The sequence below is a fragment of the Heptranchias perlo genome, chromosome 29 (assembly GCF_035084215.1).
Source record: "Heptranchias perlo isolate sHepPer1 chromosome 29, sHepPer1.hap1, whole genome shotgun sequence".
Taxonomy (NCBI): Eukaryota; Metazoa; Chordata; class Chondrichthyes; order Hexanchiformes; family Hexanchidae; genus Heptranchias; species Heptranchias perlo.
Genome location: NC_090353.1, coordinates 17,381,064 through 17,398,398, shown reverse-complemented (window position 1 = coordinate 17,398,398; position 17,335 = coordinate 17,381,064). Strand labels below are relative to the sequence as shown.

The 17,335-nt window shown below is 45.7% G+C and overlaps 1 protein-coding gene across 1 annotated transcript in view; it reads left to right on the top strand.

The window, feature by feature from the left end:
• fbn2b (fibrillin 2b) overlaps nt 1-17,335 on the top strand; it is a 196,345-nt gene extending 179,010 nt beyond the window's left edge. Inside the window, exons 57-65 of the mRNA XM_067968183.1 lie at nt 184-390; nt 967-1,092; nt 3,509-3,631; nt 6,300-6,416; nt 6,951-7,079; nt 9,083-9,202; nt 10,156-10,387; nt 12,197-12,368; nt 13,272-17,335. Coding sequence (XP_067824284.1) covers nt 184-390; nt 967-1,092; nt 3,509-3,631; nt 6,300-6,416; nt 6,951-7,079; nt 9,083-9,202; nt 10,156-10,387; nt 12,197-12,368; nt 13,272-13,646 — 1,601 coding nt within the window. The 3' untranslated portion in view covers nt 13,647-17,335. The remainder of the gene's footprint in view (nt 1-183; nt 391-966; nt 1,093-3,508; nt 3,632-6,299; nt 6,417-6,950; nt 7,080-9,082; nt 9,203-10,155; nt 10,388-12,196; nt 12,369-13,271) is intronic.

Sequence of the window (17,335 nt, the reverse complement as noted above, 5' to 3'; positions counted from 1 at the left end):
GTTTTAAAAGTTATAATATCAGAGAGCGGAATAAATGAAATAAAATGACATGATCACAGAATCGTTTTTCACACATTTAGCAATTATTCTATGTTTTTTAACAATGAAATAGTGCCTGTTTTTGCTGTCTGCGAATGGCCTCTCTAATCCTCTAATCCTACCCTTTGTCCTCTCTTATCCCAGATAATCGCCAAGGGTTCTGTTTCATCGAAGTTTTGCAGACCATGTGCCAGATGTCATCCACCAGCCGTAACCTGGTCACCAAATCTGAGTGCTGCTGCAATGGAGGCAGGGGCTGGGGCAACCAGTGTGAGCTGTGCCCACTGCCTGGCACTGCCCGCTACAAGAAAATGTGCCCGCATGGACCTGGCTATGCCACAGATGGTAGAGGTAAGGCAGATTTGTGCAGGTCTTCTCATTCGGTTGTAAGTGGACATCCCGCGAATAATTTTGCAACTGAGAGCCCACTGGGAATTCCAGTACGTGATGCGCATGGATTCCAACCATTTAAAGTAAAATAATGGTCAGAAAACCATGTGCCGGAATTTCCAAAGTGCGCTCTTGGTGGGCGAGGCTCCTGGCCGGTAAAGTATGTGTATCAGTTGGGTCAGTGAACTGCCATCTGTTTAACGACAGCTGGTTAGGTACGAAGTGCCCTGTTTGCAGCCTCCTCACTCTCCCCAGTAGGGCCGAGAATCAGTATCATTATATTGCTGCACTGTGACCACAATGATGAATGTCGAGTGATTTACCTTTGCTGCGCACTTTCTCATGAAGGTGATGCTCCGTTAAAATCTAGTCTCCACTAAAGATTCACACAAAGCTTGTTTCAAAGTTGAGTCCCAATCGAGCTCCAGTCAGCCTTGTTCTTCTTTCAGAACCCGTGCAATTCAAGAGCACTGTGGCTTGGATTTACTGGATTGCAAATACAAAACTATTACAGATGTTATATATTATATATTACAGATATCGATGAATGTAGAGTGATGCCGAACTTGTGTAGGAATGGACAGTGCATCAACAACATGGGCTCCTTCCGCTGTTTCTGTAATATCGGATACACCACTGATTTAACAGGCACCTCCTGTGTTGGTAAGAATGTCACCCTTGTCTAGTACAAACTGAGTGTGTGATACACAGCAATCTTGCAGGCAAGCTTCTTATATCTGAATATTACTTTGTGTTATCCCGATTCAGGCAGTTGTTTAAAGAGAGGTACATTCTTTTTTTATATTGAGAAACCCAAGTGACGGCCCAAGGCCAAAAGTGCCGGACGTCACTAATATTGGAAAGAGTAGGAAAGAAGATAAGGCAAGTCAGGTGATCCAAGCTTGGGTTTCAAAAGCCTGCAGATTTTGATGGATAGAAGGCTGAGGGGAGGTGAGGCATTCCACAATTTTCCGATCCTAGGAAAGAATTTTTTTTTATTAGTTCATGGGATGTGGGCGTCGCAGGCGAGGCCAGCATTTATTGCCCATCCCTAATTGCCCTTGAGAAGGTGGTGGTGAGCCGCCTTCTTGAACCGCTGCAGTCCGTGTGGTGAAGGTTCTCCCACTGTGCTGTAAGGAAGGGAGTTCCAGGATTTTGACCCAGCGACGATGAAGGAACGGCGATATATTTCCAAGTCGGGATGGTGTGTGACTTGGGGGGAACGTGCAGGTGGTGTTGTTCCCATGTGCCTGCTGCTCTTGTCCTTCTAGGCGGTAGAGGTCGCGGGTTTGGGAGGTGCTGTCAAAGAAGCCTTGGCGAGTTGCTGCAGTGCATCCTGTGGATGGTACACACTGCAGCCACAGTGCGCTGGTGGTGAAGGGAGTGAATGTTTAGGGTGGTGGAAGGGGTGCCAATCAAGCAGGCGGCTTTGTCCTGGATGGTGTCGAGCTTCTTGAGTGTTGTTGGAGCTGCACTCATCCAGGCAAGTGGAGAGTATTCCATCACACTCCTGACTTGTGCCTTGTAGATGGTGGAAAGGTTTCGGGGAGTCGGGAGGTGAGTCACTCACCGCAGAATACCCAGCCTCTGACCTGCTCTAGGTTAGAGTTTGAGACAGTGCGACAAGTCTTGATTTCAATACAGTGAGGATGCAGGGAGGAGGAAGTGTGCTGTTGGATGGGGCATTTGAAGCTTAGGAGGAACAAGAGAGGGAAGTTCTGAGGAGCACTGACCATAGCAGTGTCATTAAAATAGAGAGACAAGACCAGCTGTGGTGAGAGCAAGATGCTGGAGGTGAGAGAGGGATCCCTATCACACGAGAAACATTTACTTGTGTCCTGTTGAGGCATTTGGAAGGAGCCTCTCCAGATATGGGACTAGGATTTAAAAATTGAGTGGGATTTACCTCCATGGAGAATTGACAATTGTTAGGGGAAATTATAGAGACTTTGGATGGAGAAGGGATCCCAAGACTAAATTTTAATTGAGACCAGTACGTCGGGTTAATTGCTTCCTGTGAGACTATGGTTGGCCGACAGAATGATGGTTACTGAACAGGGAGCCTTTCATTGTTCAGCACCAACAACAAGAAGCACAGGAAGCTGCAGAAATTAAATCAGCGATAGTTTAGAAAATGGACAAATACTGAGATCGCCATAATCTAAAAGTGAGGATGAAGTCGGTCATGTGTGAGTTAATGGTGAGTCTCTTATGCTCGTTTCAAGCAGTCTTTGGGGAGCTGGGACCCACAATTCCAGTTACTGTTTTGTTTGCCTGTGTTTAAAACATGTTGCTGTGACTGGAAATTATGGCTGTTTCACTGTGTTTGAGACGGTGATCCTTCACAGTTTATGAATCTGGGCCCAGCTGTTTCCTGCAGAACAGCAGAGTCACTGGAACTATGCAGGAGCGTCCAGCTCCCATTGCTAGCTGGAGGTTTGGAATCACGGGGATAGATTTAAAGAATGGAAAATGGAATTTTTGCCACCTGGCTCACTGGGTAAATCCACTGCCAGGTGTGTAACCAAGGGAACACACAGAGCAAGGTGATCCCTGTGTCCATCCCCAATCTGTGCTGTATTAGCTGGTCTTAACTATAGGGTGCAGTTGGACTCAGTGCCCTGCATTAGGGAGGGAAGAAAAATCCTCCAGTGATCCTGCTGCTTATCACTATCCAGTGAGCACTGCTAGAAAATGTGCGCACACATGGACATCGAGTGAGGACAGGATCGGGCGCAACTCTGATGCTCCCAAAGTTGAATAGCCTGCCAGCACTCACTGTCCAGATGCAGTACCATCAGTCCATTACTATTTGGTATTCCCAGCGAGAAAGGTGTGAATGAAGAATTGATTCAATTGTGTCTTCAGTGCTCCTCTGAACCCTATCGTTCCTCCTAAACTCCAACAAATCAGGGATTAAACATATAGACCATCAGAGAGGGAGGACAGGACTCGCAGTGACAGTCTGGGACTGTGCACGCTGGGATTGTTCCCCACTCTTATGCTGGTTCTGATGAGACTGGGTCCACCAAGAGTAATTCAGAACATTAACACCTTCTTCCTCATCGCTTCCTTACAGACCTCGACGAGTGCACACAGTCACCCAAACCGTGCAACTTCATCTGCAAGAACACAGAAGGCAGCTACCAGTGCTCGTGTCCGCGAGGCTACATCCTGCAGGAAGACGGCAAGACGTGTAGAGGTGGGGGGCTGAGGCTCTGCAGCGTCGCACGCATTCTGTTTGTTGGGACAATGCAGAACACCTAAGGCTGTCAGCCGTGGCTGAGTTGGTAGCACTCTCTCCTCTTGAGTCAAAAGCTTGTGGATTCAAGCCCCGCTCCAGAGACTTGAGCACAAACTCTAGGCCGACATGCCGGTGCTGTACTGAGGGAGTGCCGCACTGTCAGAGGTGCCGTCTTTCGGATGAGACGTTAAACCGACGCCCGGTTTGCCCTCTCAGGTGGACGTAAAAGATCCCACGGCACTAATTCGAAGAAGAGCAGGGGAGCTCTCCCTGATGTTCCCTCATACAAAATAACAAAAAACCCAGATGATCTGGTCATTATTACATTGTTGTTTGTGGGACCTTGCTTTGCGCAAATTGGCTGCCGTGTTTCTTACATCACAACAGTGACTACACTTCCAAAAAAAAAGTTATTTGGCTGTAAAATGGTTTGGGACGTCCTGAGGTTGTGAAAGGCGCTGTATAAATGCAAAACTTTCTTTCTTTTCACACACTGATAACCAGCATGAGCTGGAAGCTGTGTCCTTATTGAGAGTTGACTCTACGGGGTAACGCAGTCTCCCACACTGTTAACACACTCCTATCTGCCCCCTGCCTCCTCAAATGCCACAGCTATCTACAATAGAAGGAAACTTAATATTCATTAATACGCTGTTGTAGCAATAGTGGGTATTGGAATGGCCTCATCCTAGCAGGATGCAGCGCCAGTACCAAACATCTTGGGGGCGATTTTCCTCTGCTTAACAATACATCAGCACCTGGCTCTGGAGTGTTGGGCAGAGGAAATTGGAGCAGAGACCTGTAATAGCAGATCTCCACCCCTTTTTGTGCTTGAGGGGCATTTCCTAGGGCATCCCCAGCAGAGACGGGAAACTCCCGCGTGAAGCAGGTGTATATTGTATGCAAATAATGCAAGAGTGACATCATAACTCTCGTCATTTCTGGGGATTCCCTTGGTATCCCCAAGGAAACTGGGCAGAGGGGGGCTGCCAGCATAGGAACAGGAGTAGGCCATTCAGCCCCTCGTGCCTGCTCCGCCATTTGATAAGATCATGGCTGATCTGTGATCTAACTCCATATACCTGCCTTTGGTCCATATCCCTTAATGCCTTTGGTTGCCAAAAAGCTATCTATCTCACATTTAAATTTAGCAATTGAGTTAGCATCAATTGCCGTTTGCGGAAGAGAGTTCCAAACTTCTACCAGCCTTTGTGTGTAGAAATGTTTTCTAATCTCACTCCTGAAAGGTCTGGCTCTAATTTTTTGACTGTGCCCCCTACTCCTAAAATCCCCAACCAGCAGAAAAAGTTTCTCTCTATCCACCCTATCTGTTCCCCTTAATATCTTATAAACTTCGATCAGATCACCCCTTAACCTTCTAAACTCTCGAGAATACAACCCCAATTTGTGTAATCTCTCCTCATAACTTAACCCTTGAAGTCCGGGTATCATTCTAGTAAACCTACGCTGCACTCCCTCCAAGGCTAATATGTCCTTCCAAAGGTGCGGTGCCCAGAACTGCTCACAATACTCCAGGTGCGATCTAACCAGGGTTTTGTATAGCTGCAGCATAACTTATGCCCCCTTGTACTCCAACCCTCTATATATGAAGGCCAGCATTCCATTAGCCTTATTGATTATTTTCTGCACCTGTTCATCTGGGGCAAGAAGGATTGGTGAGTCTAGAGGCCCAGGAACTGGCAGGATTTGTACTGCTGCAGGCCTGTCAGGCAGTGAACAGGTTCTTACCCATTCCAGGACTGTTTTCACCCCCAGTTTAAGGCCAGACCACTTCAATGAGCTGAACCCAGAAATTCATCAGTGCTCAGCTGTGACCTAGTCAGGCGCAGTGCCGCTGGACACTGCCTGACTTACATTGAGGTGGAAGGAAAATCAGCCCCGAAGAGCATAGAATCCGGAGCCCCTCGACCCCACTTCCCCCCCCCCATCCGGAGCCCCTCGACCCCACTCCCACTCTTCCCCCCCCCCCCCCATCCGGAGCCCCTCGACCCCACTCCCCCCATCCGGACCCCCTGTCTGATTATTCTTATCATGAACGTCCCTCTCCCCTCCCACACCTGTTAATCCCCTACTTTAGGGAACAGCAATTTCATTCTCCCATCTCTCCTGACAAAAAAATCAAACACTGCTGTTAATATATTTCGCATCTTCAATTCAGTTTCTCAACAGATTTCGATCGATCACCCTTTAAATTGCCCGTAAATCAATTCCCTTCTCCGGGAGTCTGTTCCATTTCCATTATACAGTAGGGGATGAACTGTTTTTGTAATCTATAACCTTGCCCTTGTAAATTTGTTCCTCCAGTCCTTGGCTCACTACGTTAAATCGTTTGTTTAACCTCATCTATACTTTTCATCATTTTAAAAGATTTGGATCTTTGAACCTCAAAGCCCAGCAGTTGTCTGAACCCAGAACTCGACCAATAGTGAAAATCCTTCTCATACTGAAGGACTGAGGCATTGAAACTCATCCTAGGACAGGCGTGTCACAATGTTTATTCAGGAAATGTGCTTTTCACACCTGCCCCCCTACCCCCCAGAGTAGATTCCTCTTGCACATCCCCTGGGGTATATTCTTATTTTTTTCTCCTTTATTTCCTCCATAGATCTTGATGAATGTTCGACTAAACAGCACAACTGCCAGTTCCTGTGTGTTAACACTATTGGATCCTTCACGTGCAAGTGTCCGCCTGGTTTTACACAACACCACACGTCATGCATCGGTGAGTAAACGTGAGCAATTGCAAAGGACAGTCACCTTCTCCAAATCTGGATTGATTCATGTTTGAGTCAGTTACAACTGTTCAGAGTTATCCCTTACTTGCCTGGTTGGATCAGTTCAGAGCAGTTCTGAACCACTCCATGTAAAACCACCAAGAATTCCAGTTCGGAATGTGGGTTACCCTCCATAAACAGAGTGGAGCTCCACATTGATTTGGTAGGTAAATGCCCTGCCCAGTGTGGCACGGACCCACACAGAGCAGGACGGTCCCGGGTAAGATTCCTGGGCTGTGCTGAGTTAGCTGATCCAAGCTGGGACAGCGATCGGTCCCTAGGGAAATATTAATCATGGTTCCTTTTCCCAATCACTACCCATTGGCTGCTGCTGGAAATACACGTGTGTGTGGACAGTGGTTGGGGACAGGTTCAGGCTCAGCTTTACCCCCACCCCCCACAATGTAGAATGCACCTGATGTAATTAAGTCAGTCAGCGAGGCCCTTTTAGTAGTGTAATTTTTTCTTTCTCTTGTTAACAGACAATAATGAATGCATGGGTCAGTCCTCGGTCTGTGGTTCAAAGGGCTCATGCCAGAATACGCCAGGAAGCTTCAGCTGCGATTGCCAGAAAGGATTCTCTTTGGATGGCACTGGTATCAACTGTGAAGGTACAAAGATTGGAAATGTTTGTAGGACAGAGTACTGGACAGGAAGTATTTTATTTCAGAGAGCCTGAAAAAAGAGTTTAATTATGGAATGGACAGTGTCCTTGATCCACTGTTAATGTTTAAATGGGTGGCACGTCTCTGTGCCTCACCCTTTTAAGAGGTTTGTAAAATAAAGAGCATCTCGATGAGTTTAAGTTTGGTAGATGGCAGAAGGAGGGGTTAGGGTCCCTGGGGTCAGTGATAGGGGGAGTTTGGGGTTGGTGTCCCGGAGATAAATGGTAGGGATCATGGAGGGACTGGATCCCTGGGGTCTAAGACAGGCAGAGTGAGCGGGAGACATCCCTGGATAGATGGCAGACCGATTGGGAGGACTAGATCCCTGGAGTCGATGGCAAGCAGAGTGGGAGGAGCTGCCAGTCCCTGGGGTAGATGGCAGACAGAGTGGAGATAACATGGCCCCCGGGATAAATGGCAGGCAGAGTGGAGGAAACAGGGCCCCTGGGATAGATGGCAGGCAGAGCGGGGTGAACAGGGCCCCCGGGATAGATGGCAGGCAGAGCGGGGGGAACAGGGCCCCTGGGATAGATGGCAGGCAGAGTGGAGGAAACAGGGCCCCAGGGATAGATGGCAGGCAGAGCGGGGGGAACAGGGCCCCCGGGATAGATGGCAGGCAGAGCGGGGGGAACAGGGCCCCTGGGATAGATGGCAGGCAGAGCGGGGGGAACAGGGCCCCTGGGATAGATGGCAGGCAGAGCAGGATGACTGCATTCCAGTTTCCAACCTCCTATTGTGAGGGAGGCTCTGTGGATGCTTCGTCCTTCACCACAGGCCAGAAGAGTCACCCAAGGCACCTGGCAACTGGTTGTGGAGCAACCAGGACAGACCCTGATAACTATGAGCTTGTGCTTACACCTGGCCAAGGATGCAGTGACACACAGCGACAGCATGAATAGGAGATGAAAACATGAAAATTTAGCTTCAAGCACCGAAAGTTGAATCTTGCTGCAGGTAGAATCAAAGGCAGAAAGTCAGCATTACTGGCCCAACCCAAACTGGGGTCAATTTAAAGTCCACATGGAGAAAAAATTAAAAGTCTCCTTGGGAAGTTAGAGAGTTCACTGTCTTAATTGTCCCTTTCATTGCTTTTCTTGAGTGAAGAGTTTCTACGGTCTTATTTACAAAGTGTATGACTTGTAGATTTGTTTGATGTTTGTTTGTGTTCCTGTGCCTTGGATATTTTTTTCTGGCCTAGAAATTCTGGAAGCCCCACTTCGCCACTGAGAGTGTGGTGGGTTGGACTTCTACCCACCCTTCTATCCTCATCCGGATCCTGTCCCAAATCCCAGGTCCATCCCACCAGTTCCACCTTCAGGTCAGGACAAGCTCATCAGCCTCTTCCCAACTCTATACAATTTATCACAGGTCAGGAGGGTGGAAACTTGGTGGCAAGGGGTTCTGCCCTGAATTCCTCCCCCTTTCAGATGACACTATATCCATGTCAAAATAACTTTAACAGCCCAAGGATGCTTGCAATTTACTAGCTACAAACTGTTCCGAACTTAGAAATGCCAGATTCAAAACTCCAAAGCTTGTATTGTTCAAATGATATTGTTTACAGGACTATTAAAGCACCATTGGATAAACAACAACAATACCAATGAATCGTATTCATGAATCCAAGAGGAATCTTTTCTTAAACTAGTGTGCAAATGAAAGTGACATGTGAATAGTGGTGTCAGGGTCTATAGAAGTCCATTGCTCCCATTTTGGACTGTCACTTGGGTTAAAGACCACACCTGACCATTTTATGTTGAATGGATGATATGGGTTTCTGGTTAAGGCCCAAGTCCCCAGTCTTTAGGTTTCTAATGGTCATGTTTGGTCCCTGTTTGTAACTAAAGCTCACTGGTTCATATGCAGCTCTTGCTTCATCCTGGCTCAATGTCAGATGTCACTTAACATCTCACTGACTCTGGTTGCTTTCCTTATTCTCCAACCCGCAGATGTTGATGAATGCGACGGAAACCACCGCTGCCAGCACGGCTGCCAGAACATGTTAGGTGGATACAGATGCAGCTGCCCTCAAGGCTATATGCAGCACTACCAGTGGAACCAGTGTGTGGGTAAGTATTAGAGCTCTTGGGACTGAGGAGGTCAGGACGACTTCATCAGTGTTATTGGAACTGAGGGAGTCAGGGCAACTTCATCTTAACCTGCTCATTGCCAATAGTATAGGTTGGGCAAACTTGGCATAGAGATAGCACTTTGTGACATCTAAAGTGTTGGTTGATGGGCAGCACTGTAATGAGTTGGTAGCTTGTGGGTTGGTGCCCACTATCGCCCAAACAGTGACTCGCCAATCTTGGGGAAATGAAGCAGTGTAATGTCTGAGGGTGAGTTGCTGTAAGCAGGTTACCTTCCTGCCCCTTCAGCCTCAGAGTGCCGTGTGGAGTAGGGAGGATAGAAGAGGGAGGGGAAAAAGTTAGAGGTAAAAATTGGAAATAAATAATTTGAAAATGAATTGATCCAAGTTGCAATTCTTTTTAAATGTTGCTGGTCCCTTAACAGGACCATTTAGATTCGGAAACATCTTCATCTATCATTGAAATGAAGTTCAGGATTTAACCCTTTAAACCAATACACAGAAAGATACTTCCCCAAGGGCCAAGTGGGAAATGCTGTACCCAATGTGATAGTGAGCCATTCAGGAAGTTCCCTCAGCCTGTGCTGAGTTAGCTGGCCTCAGCCAAGCCAGCAATAGGAACGTTGCAATTGGCCTCAGTGTCCCTGGGCTAGGGGAGAGTGAAGTTCAGCTGGGATTCCCACTCTTGATCATTATCTAATGACCCTTGCTCGAAAATCCATCTATGTGGATATTGTCTCCCCACAATTGAATAGGCTAAGGGTGCTGGCTGCTTAGGCCGAAACACAAATAATGGTCACAGGTGAAGTAGCAGAGGATGGCTGTGCCTGTGGAACCATACCCCAGCAAGTGTCAGTGCTGTCAGGAGAGGAGGAAGATGAAGATTATTATTGAAGACACTGTCTCGATAATCTCTCTTTGACTGTTTTTCAGATGAGAATGAATGCAGCAATCCCACAGCCTGTGGCGCAGCATCCTGTTATAACACTCTGGGCAGCTACAAATGTCTCTGCCCATCTGGATTTGATTTTGACCAATACGCTGGGGGATGTCAGGATGTGAATGAGTGCTCGGTCTCCGGAAACCCCTGCTCCTACGGCTGCTCAAACACAGACGGTGGCTACCTCTGCGGCTGCCCTGGGGGCTACTTCAGGGTGGGCCAAGGGTAAGTAACAAGTCAACGACCTGCCTCGGGGGTGGGGGGAGGGGAGGGAGAGCTGAGGTACTGTGGTCATGTTGGATAATAAGGTTCGAAACTTGAATAGTTGAACAAATTCCAATCTGAGATTTGAATATAAAAGGGAGGAAGATTAGGCAGCCAAATAGGATTCTCAAAAACTGAAAATAAATTGAGATTTAACCAAATTCTTTGGGCCGTTACTCTTTAAGTGTTGCTAGCACTGTCCTGTCCATGACTGCACAGACATAACACTTCTCCCTCTCTTCCTCCAGCACCAACACCCATTTTATTATTAGTAGGAGGCACCAAAGGGAGAATCTCAAGTTGAGGCCATCACTGACTTGAGGAGAGATTGTGAATTCCTTTATGGGGAGTGTTTGCAGAGTGAGACAAACTTAAACATGTTTCTTCGAGTCTCATTCTTTGCAAACAACTCAACTCCATGTCCCTGTGCACCCTGCTCCCTACTTTGTCCTCACAAAATTCAGGCAGCGGTTATCAGAATCAAAGTACAGAAATGGCAGAGGTACTTATAAATGACCTAGCCAGGTAGCACATACCCCGCATCAAAGGAGCTGGGGGATACACAGGACGGAGATGTGCAGAGCTTTGGCTAACATCGAGGCACTAATGATTGGAGAAGTAGTGCCTATATTTAAAAAAGGCAACATATCTGAGCTAGGTAACTACAGACCCATTAGCCATCTAGGCCCTGGGCTCTGGAATTCCCTCCTCAAACCTGCGCCTCTCCACTTCTCTCACCTCCTTTAAGCCGCTCCTTAAAACCTACCTCTTTGACCAAGCGTTTGGCCACCTGTCCCAATGTCTCCTTCTTTGGCTCAGTGTCAGTTTTTTTTTGTCTGATTACGCTCCTGTGAAGCCCCATGGGATGTTTTACTAAGGTGCTATATAAATGCAAGTTGTTGTTGTTGTTGCTATTAGCCTAAAATCAATATGGGTAAAATAATGGAAATTAGTCCTGAGTTGGTTGGAGTAGGTAGTAATAATCTAGTAAGAAACAGCCTGGATTTGGAACGAGAAGATCCTGCCTGACAGACCTTTTTGACTCCTTTGAGGATATTACAGGTAGAGTGGAGTTCCCTACAATAGAGTTTATTTTCACCTTAGCAACAGGAACAACTTGCGTTAATAAAGTGCCTTTAATGTGAAACACTACACCCCAACTTTTTGCAATCCTCGCCTATCTCCCACTCTGCCCTTTTAAAGCTCATTTTATCTACTCCCCACTGAACTCTCCATTCTGCCCCCATGCTAGTTGACATGGCAAATTATTCCCTTTTGTCAGGCACCTCTTCCCTTCAAAACCACCATCATCAGATCCATTCTCTCCAACCTCCCTTTCCTCTCTAAGGTCCTTGAGTGTGTAATTGCCTCCTGCTCCATGTCCCTCTGTCCTGAAATTCCTTGTTCAAAGTCACAAATGAACATCCCCTGTGATTGTAATTATAGAGAAGGGAAACCCAGAATATTACAGCCAGAATTAGAGCACATGAATTTAAATTACGGATGTTATAATGGGAGAATGAGGGCACTAGAGGGATGGGCTTTAATGGGATGGTTAGGGTACCAGAGGGATGAGAGGGTGAGGTACTGGAGGGGGTGACGATTGCCCACAGAACTGTACCCCAGTGAACATCTTCAGGAGAAGGGGGGTTACATGTCAAATACAGAACGATCTACCCAAAATACTTCTATACAATTATAGTACAGTAATTGATATGATTAGAATTTGTACTAAATGTTTTTTTGTGCTACTGTTGATTCCCTGTTCAGACACTGTATATCCGGAATGGGATTCGGGAATGGTCACTACCTGCCCGTGGAGGAGGAAGAGGTGGATGAGGAGAATGTGCTGTCCCCTGAGACGTGCTATGAATGCAAGATCAATGGATATCCTAAGAGAGGCAGGCACAGGAGAAGCACAAACGGCACTGAATTTCATGAGGTAATTTTAGGGAAGACCCAGAACCAAAAAAGAGTGTTTACATATCTTGTCTCTCAGAAGCATCTCAACACTTCACATACAATGACCTATTTTGAATTGCAGTTATTGTTATGTAGGCATATGCATTTTGTGCATTACAAGATCCCTAAAATAGTAAATGAGATGAATGGCTTGTTAATCAGCCTTTTGATGGCACTGTTTGAAGAAGGAATGTTGGCCTGGACACTGTGAGCTCTCCTTAGTCGTCTTCGAATAGTGTCATGGGATCTTTTACATCCACCTGAGCAGGTTTACTGTCTCATCTCGGGTGACCCCAGTGTGGCATGAACTTCCAACTGAGGAGATCCCTGAGTCAATCAACCTCCATTAGTTGGGGCAGAATTATTCTGGAGATCAGGGGAACCAAAATTGGGAAGAATGAATAAGGAAGTCGGTCTTGTTTTCTTTGGAAAGCAGATTTCAAAATTCTTTAATTGTAGTTTTCAAGATTACAAAGGGAATTTAGAATATTGATCGCTATGATGAAGGGTTCAAATCCCAGGGAACACAACTTAAAAATGAGGAAACTAGGAGTAAGAAGGGAAATCAGGGGAACTTTTTCACTCAAAGGGTAATCAAGTTGTGGAATAAGTTACCAAGGAAGATCATTCAAGTGGACAGTATCGATGGGAACAAAAGACAATCAGATGTGTTTCTAAAGAGGGAAGGGATTGAGAGATGCAGTGGGAAAATGGGTAGGTGAGGTTGAGGAATATGATGAGAAGGTGTATAGGTAGAATTGATCTATTAAAATGCAACAGACTTTTGGGCCTGACAGGTTATAATTAAACAACAATTTCTTGGAAATGACAAAAGCATTCCCCTGAAAGCAAATTTATTGAGCTAATTTTTCTTTAATAACAGGATCACAAGATTAGTTTGGCTAGCTTGGATATCAATGCACCAATCTCGTTGAATGTGAATATCTCGGACATGAGAACCCACGACCATATCATGGAATTCCTGCCAGCCATTGAGCCCCTGGAAAACCATGTGCGTTACATCATCTCCAGTGGGAATGAAGCCAGCTTCTTCCGAATCCACCAGAAAAATGGACTCAGTTACCTCCATCTAAGCCGCAAAAAGGCCACGCGAGGAAAGTACACACTGGAGATTTCCAGTATGCCTCTGTACAGGAAGAAGGATCTCCTGAAGCTGGAAGATGAGAATGACGTTGACTACCTCGTGGGTGATATCGGCGAGGCCCTCCGAATGAAGCTTCAAATTCATCTTCTTTAATGTTCTCGTCTTGTCACCCTTGGTGCGGAAAAAAACTCCCGCCATTTTAATTAGCACCTCAGCACCAACCTCTCAACACTAAACTTGATGATGGGATAGTGGGCTGTGTGAGCTCAACAAAGTCTTTACACAACAATCCTCTTCACACACGCTATGTACTGGGGACTGAACGACATCTTCTGGAGTGTGCCACAGTTTTCACACGTACAGCAGATGATCGGACACAAATTGAGAAGAACCAATTAATATTTAAAGTTAAGGTGCTGGACCAGTTTTCCTTTGTAGTACAGTGATCTAAATTAGAACATGTTTAATGAAGGAGTCAACCATACTGGAGCAAAATAAACACACAGCATTGGGATTGGAGGGTCAGTGAGATCAAGGGTGTTAGTGGATATGAGGGAAAGAACACTGTTGAGTCGAAGATGGAGAGGAATTTGCTTTGTATTTGGAGAGGAATAAATTATATTTCTGCATCATTTTAATAATTAATGTCATTAGTAATTGAATTGAAAGAAGAATCCTAAAAATTAGGGAATCTGATTTTCTTTGAAGTAATTCAGTCCTCTCTCAAGGACTGGCCTGTCAGTATTCTCAGGCACACCCTGCTATCAGCTGTTCTGATCTGAGTGCTGTTGCGTTGTGGAGAAATCCAGTTTGTATAATTGGCATTTGTCTGAATCTTTCACTTCTGATTCTGAAACCATTTATTTAATCAGGGATCTCTGTCGAGATCAAATCAGTTGCAAAAATGTCATGGGAGTCAGAGCATAGGCTGCCATTTTGTAATGAAGACCTTTGAATAAACTATTACTTAGAAATCTGACCAGTGAAAACAGGAAGTAAGTGAGGAATTTCCAGCTCAATTCTCTGCAACTCAGTTTAGAACAGCATGTAGGTGTCACTAAGGAAATGAAAGGCAGCATCTTCTTAAAGCATGTTCCTCTTCAATAAGATAAGGAGTCAATAATAAACCTGTTATGCAGGGAGCTGGTGGTGTTTATTATGCTTCAGTGAGTTAGGATTAATGATTATAGATCACTGGATTGTCAGGGGTTAATAGCGACTGTGCGTAACCGCAGGAGTTTGTCCAACTGCCCAATATATGGAAGCACTTGTTGAGCAAGCATGGCACTATATCCCAGCATCTTTCTCTCAGTATCTAACGCTATCCACTTTTTGGTTGCAAACAAATGAGAAACCCGCATCCTATAAACAGCATCAGTAATAAAAGGAATCTTCAGAAATTGCCACAGCTAACTGATTAAGGAATCCCAGCTGTCACTCTCCATGTGCTTGTTTGCTGGTGGTTCTGGGTGACTCATGATGAATATTCCATGTGGATCTCAGAAAGTTGAGGCTCTCTCTGTACTGCGCCAATTGGATCAAACTCCATGTGCATTGTTGGAGTTTGGCTGGGATGTGTTCAGCTGGAGCCAGATATGCTTCCTGCTTGAGTGAAATTTGCTCTTTTCTGTGAACACTGGGACAAAGGCATTATCCTAATTCTAGGGCACATATTTCAGTCGTGGATGCTGCCATGTCCCCCTCCCTCACCTGTGACCCTCTCAGACCTGTAGACTTCAATGCAGAGCCCACTAACTCTGTGGGATATGTGTGTGGGTTAGTGAGAGGGAGAAAGAGCTTTTTACACAAGGCTAAATAATTTTTTTTAAAATTAAGCATGCTGTTTAATTGGAAGCTCAACGAGATTGGCCCCCAGTCCTACTGCCCAATAGTGACCGGATTGGCCCCCAGTCCTACTGCCCAATAGTGACCGTATTGGCCCCCTGGTCCTACTGCCCAATAGTGACCGGATTGGCCCCCTGGTCCTACTGCCCAATAGTGACCGTATTGGCCCCCTGGTCCTACTGCCCAATAGTGACCGTATTGGCCCCCTGGTCCTACTGCCCAGTAGTGACCGGATTGGCCCCCTGGTCCTACTGCCCAGTAGTGACCGGATTGGCCCCCTGGTCCTACTGCCCAGTAGTGACCAGATTGGCCCCCTGGTCCTACTGCCCAATAGGATTGTCTCCTGCCCTGATCTATCAGTGAGAAGCACATGGAATATTATCTCTGGAATTAAGTGCATCCTGACCTGCTCATGCACACAACAGATGTAAGGTAAAACTGGTTCTCAGTGCTTCAGGTATCACATAAAACACTGTGTGAGACATGATCACTGGAGTATGTACTGTAGCTGATACATTCACCCAGCTGATTGTGAGAGTCACATGCAGCTTTTCTGCAAAGCAGTTCATACAGAAAGATAACTCATCAGCCCCGCATCCTCAGTTATAACACTGCACTAAACATTCAGGGCCTTTTAAAGGGGAACCACAGGAAGTTCCTGTTTCTCTCCATCTTTGGTAAAGTCTCATTTAACTATGAAGGACTGAGACACAAGCAGGGATCTGGAGCCAGCTCTCACTGGGCAGGACTGTTGAGGTTGTGCGATCCTCGCACTTACTGACACCCCATCACTCACCTACAGATTCAGGGCTGGTAAACAATCTGCCTCACTCACCTTCTCCTGTCTTTGCTTCCAAGTAACAGCAGGTAAACCAAAAAATATTCAGTACTGGCTTTTAAATTTAAAAAGACCGGTACAAGTCTCAGTGGATTGTGCTCTTGCAGCCTTGTGTTATGTTTACTGTTTCTGGAGGGTGTTTAACACGTACACCTCTTAGTTGATTTTATTTTTAATGACCTGAATCGAAGAAGTGTCCTGTCTGGGAGTAAAGCCCTCGACGGGGAACCTTTCAGGTAACAAATAATGCAGCTCTTCCATGTTTGAAATGTGCCCGCTTTCATAGAATGATACAGCACAGAGGAAGGCCATTCGGCCCATGGTGCCTGTGCTGGCTCTTTTCTTTAGCGGTTACAGCAAGAAGTACACTCCTCGGTAGCTTTTCCAATTTGAGTTAAAAGATCGTGGAGGAAGATTTCTTCTGGTTGCTGTGTGCGGCAAAATTGGAAAAAACGTTAAAACGTAAATGAGTTTGAAGTCGCAAGCTGAGGAAATCCCCTCAAACACAATTACAGTGTTACGACACAGCGACCAGAAGAATCGTTCAGCCTCCAACCCCTTCCTCCACCACCCCCTATTTTGCCTTTCTCAGCCGTAGATAAAACAATTGGGTTTGTCTTATCCTCTTTAAATGATTCCACATGGAGATTGCACAGTGCAGGCAAGTTACTGTTTCATAAAGGTGCTAATGTTAAAGGATTTACATGTTCAACCTCAGACTACCTGAAGTCCTGTTGTTCAGTAGTGCAATTGACCTATACAATGGTGCTAGTATCGAAATTCAGGGTTCCTGCACTGTCCATCCCATTTTATATTTATGTATAACCAACATTTTGTACTGTTTGTCAAAATATTTTTTTGTGAGTTCATACCTTGTAGCTTTTTTTTTTGTAAACTGCCACTTCATGTAAAATAGAGGACGTGTTTATACTGTAATCATCTAGTGAGAAACTTGAAAAACAATTTTTTTTATTGTAAACTTGTAATACTGTATACAGATTTTTCTACTGCAAAGAAAAGAGGGTTGTGAATATAATAATTCTGCCTAAACACTGGACCCTCGCCATCTGTTGATTGACCATCCTGAATTTTTAAGATGAATTTTGTATTAACGATGTTAAGCCCGGACTGCCAAATAATGAAGTACTGTTATACTACA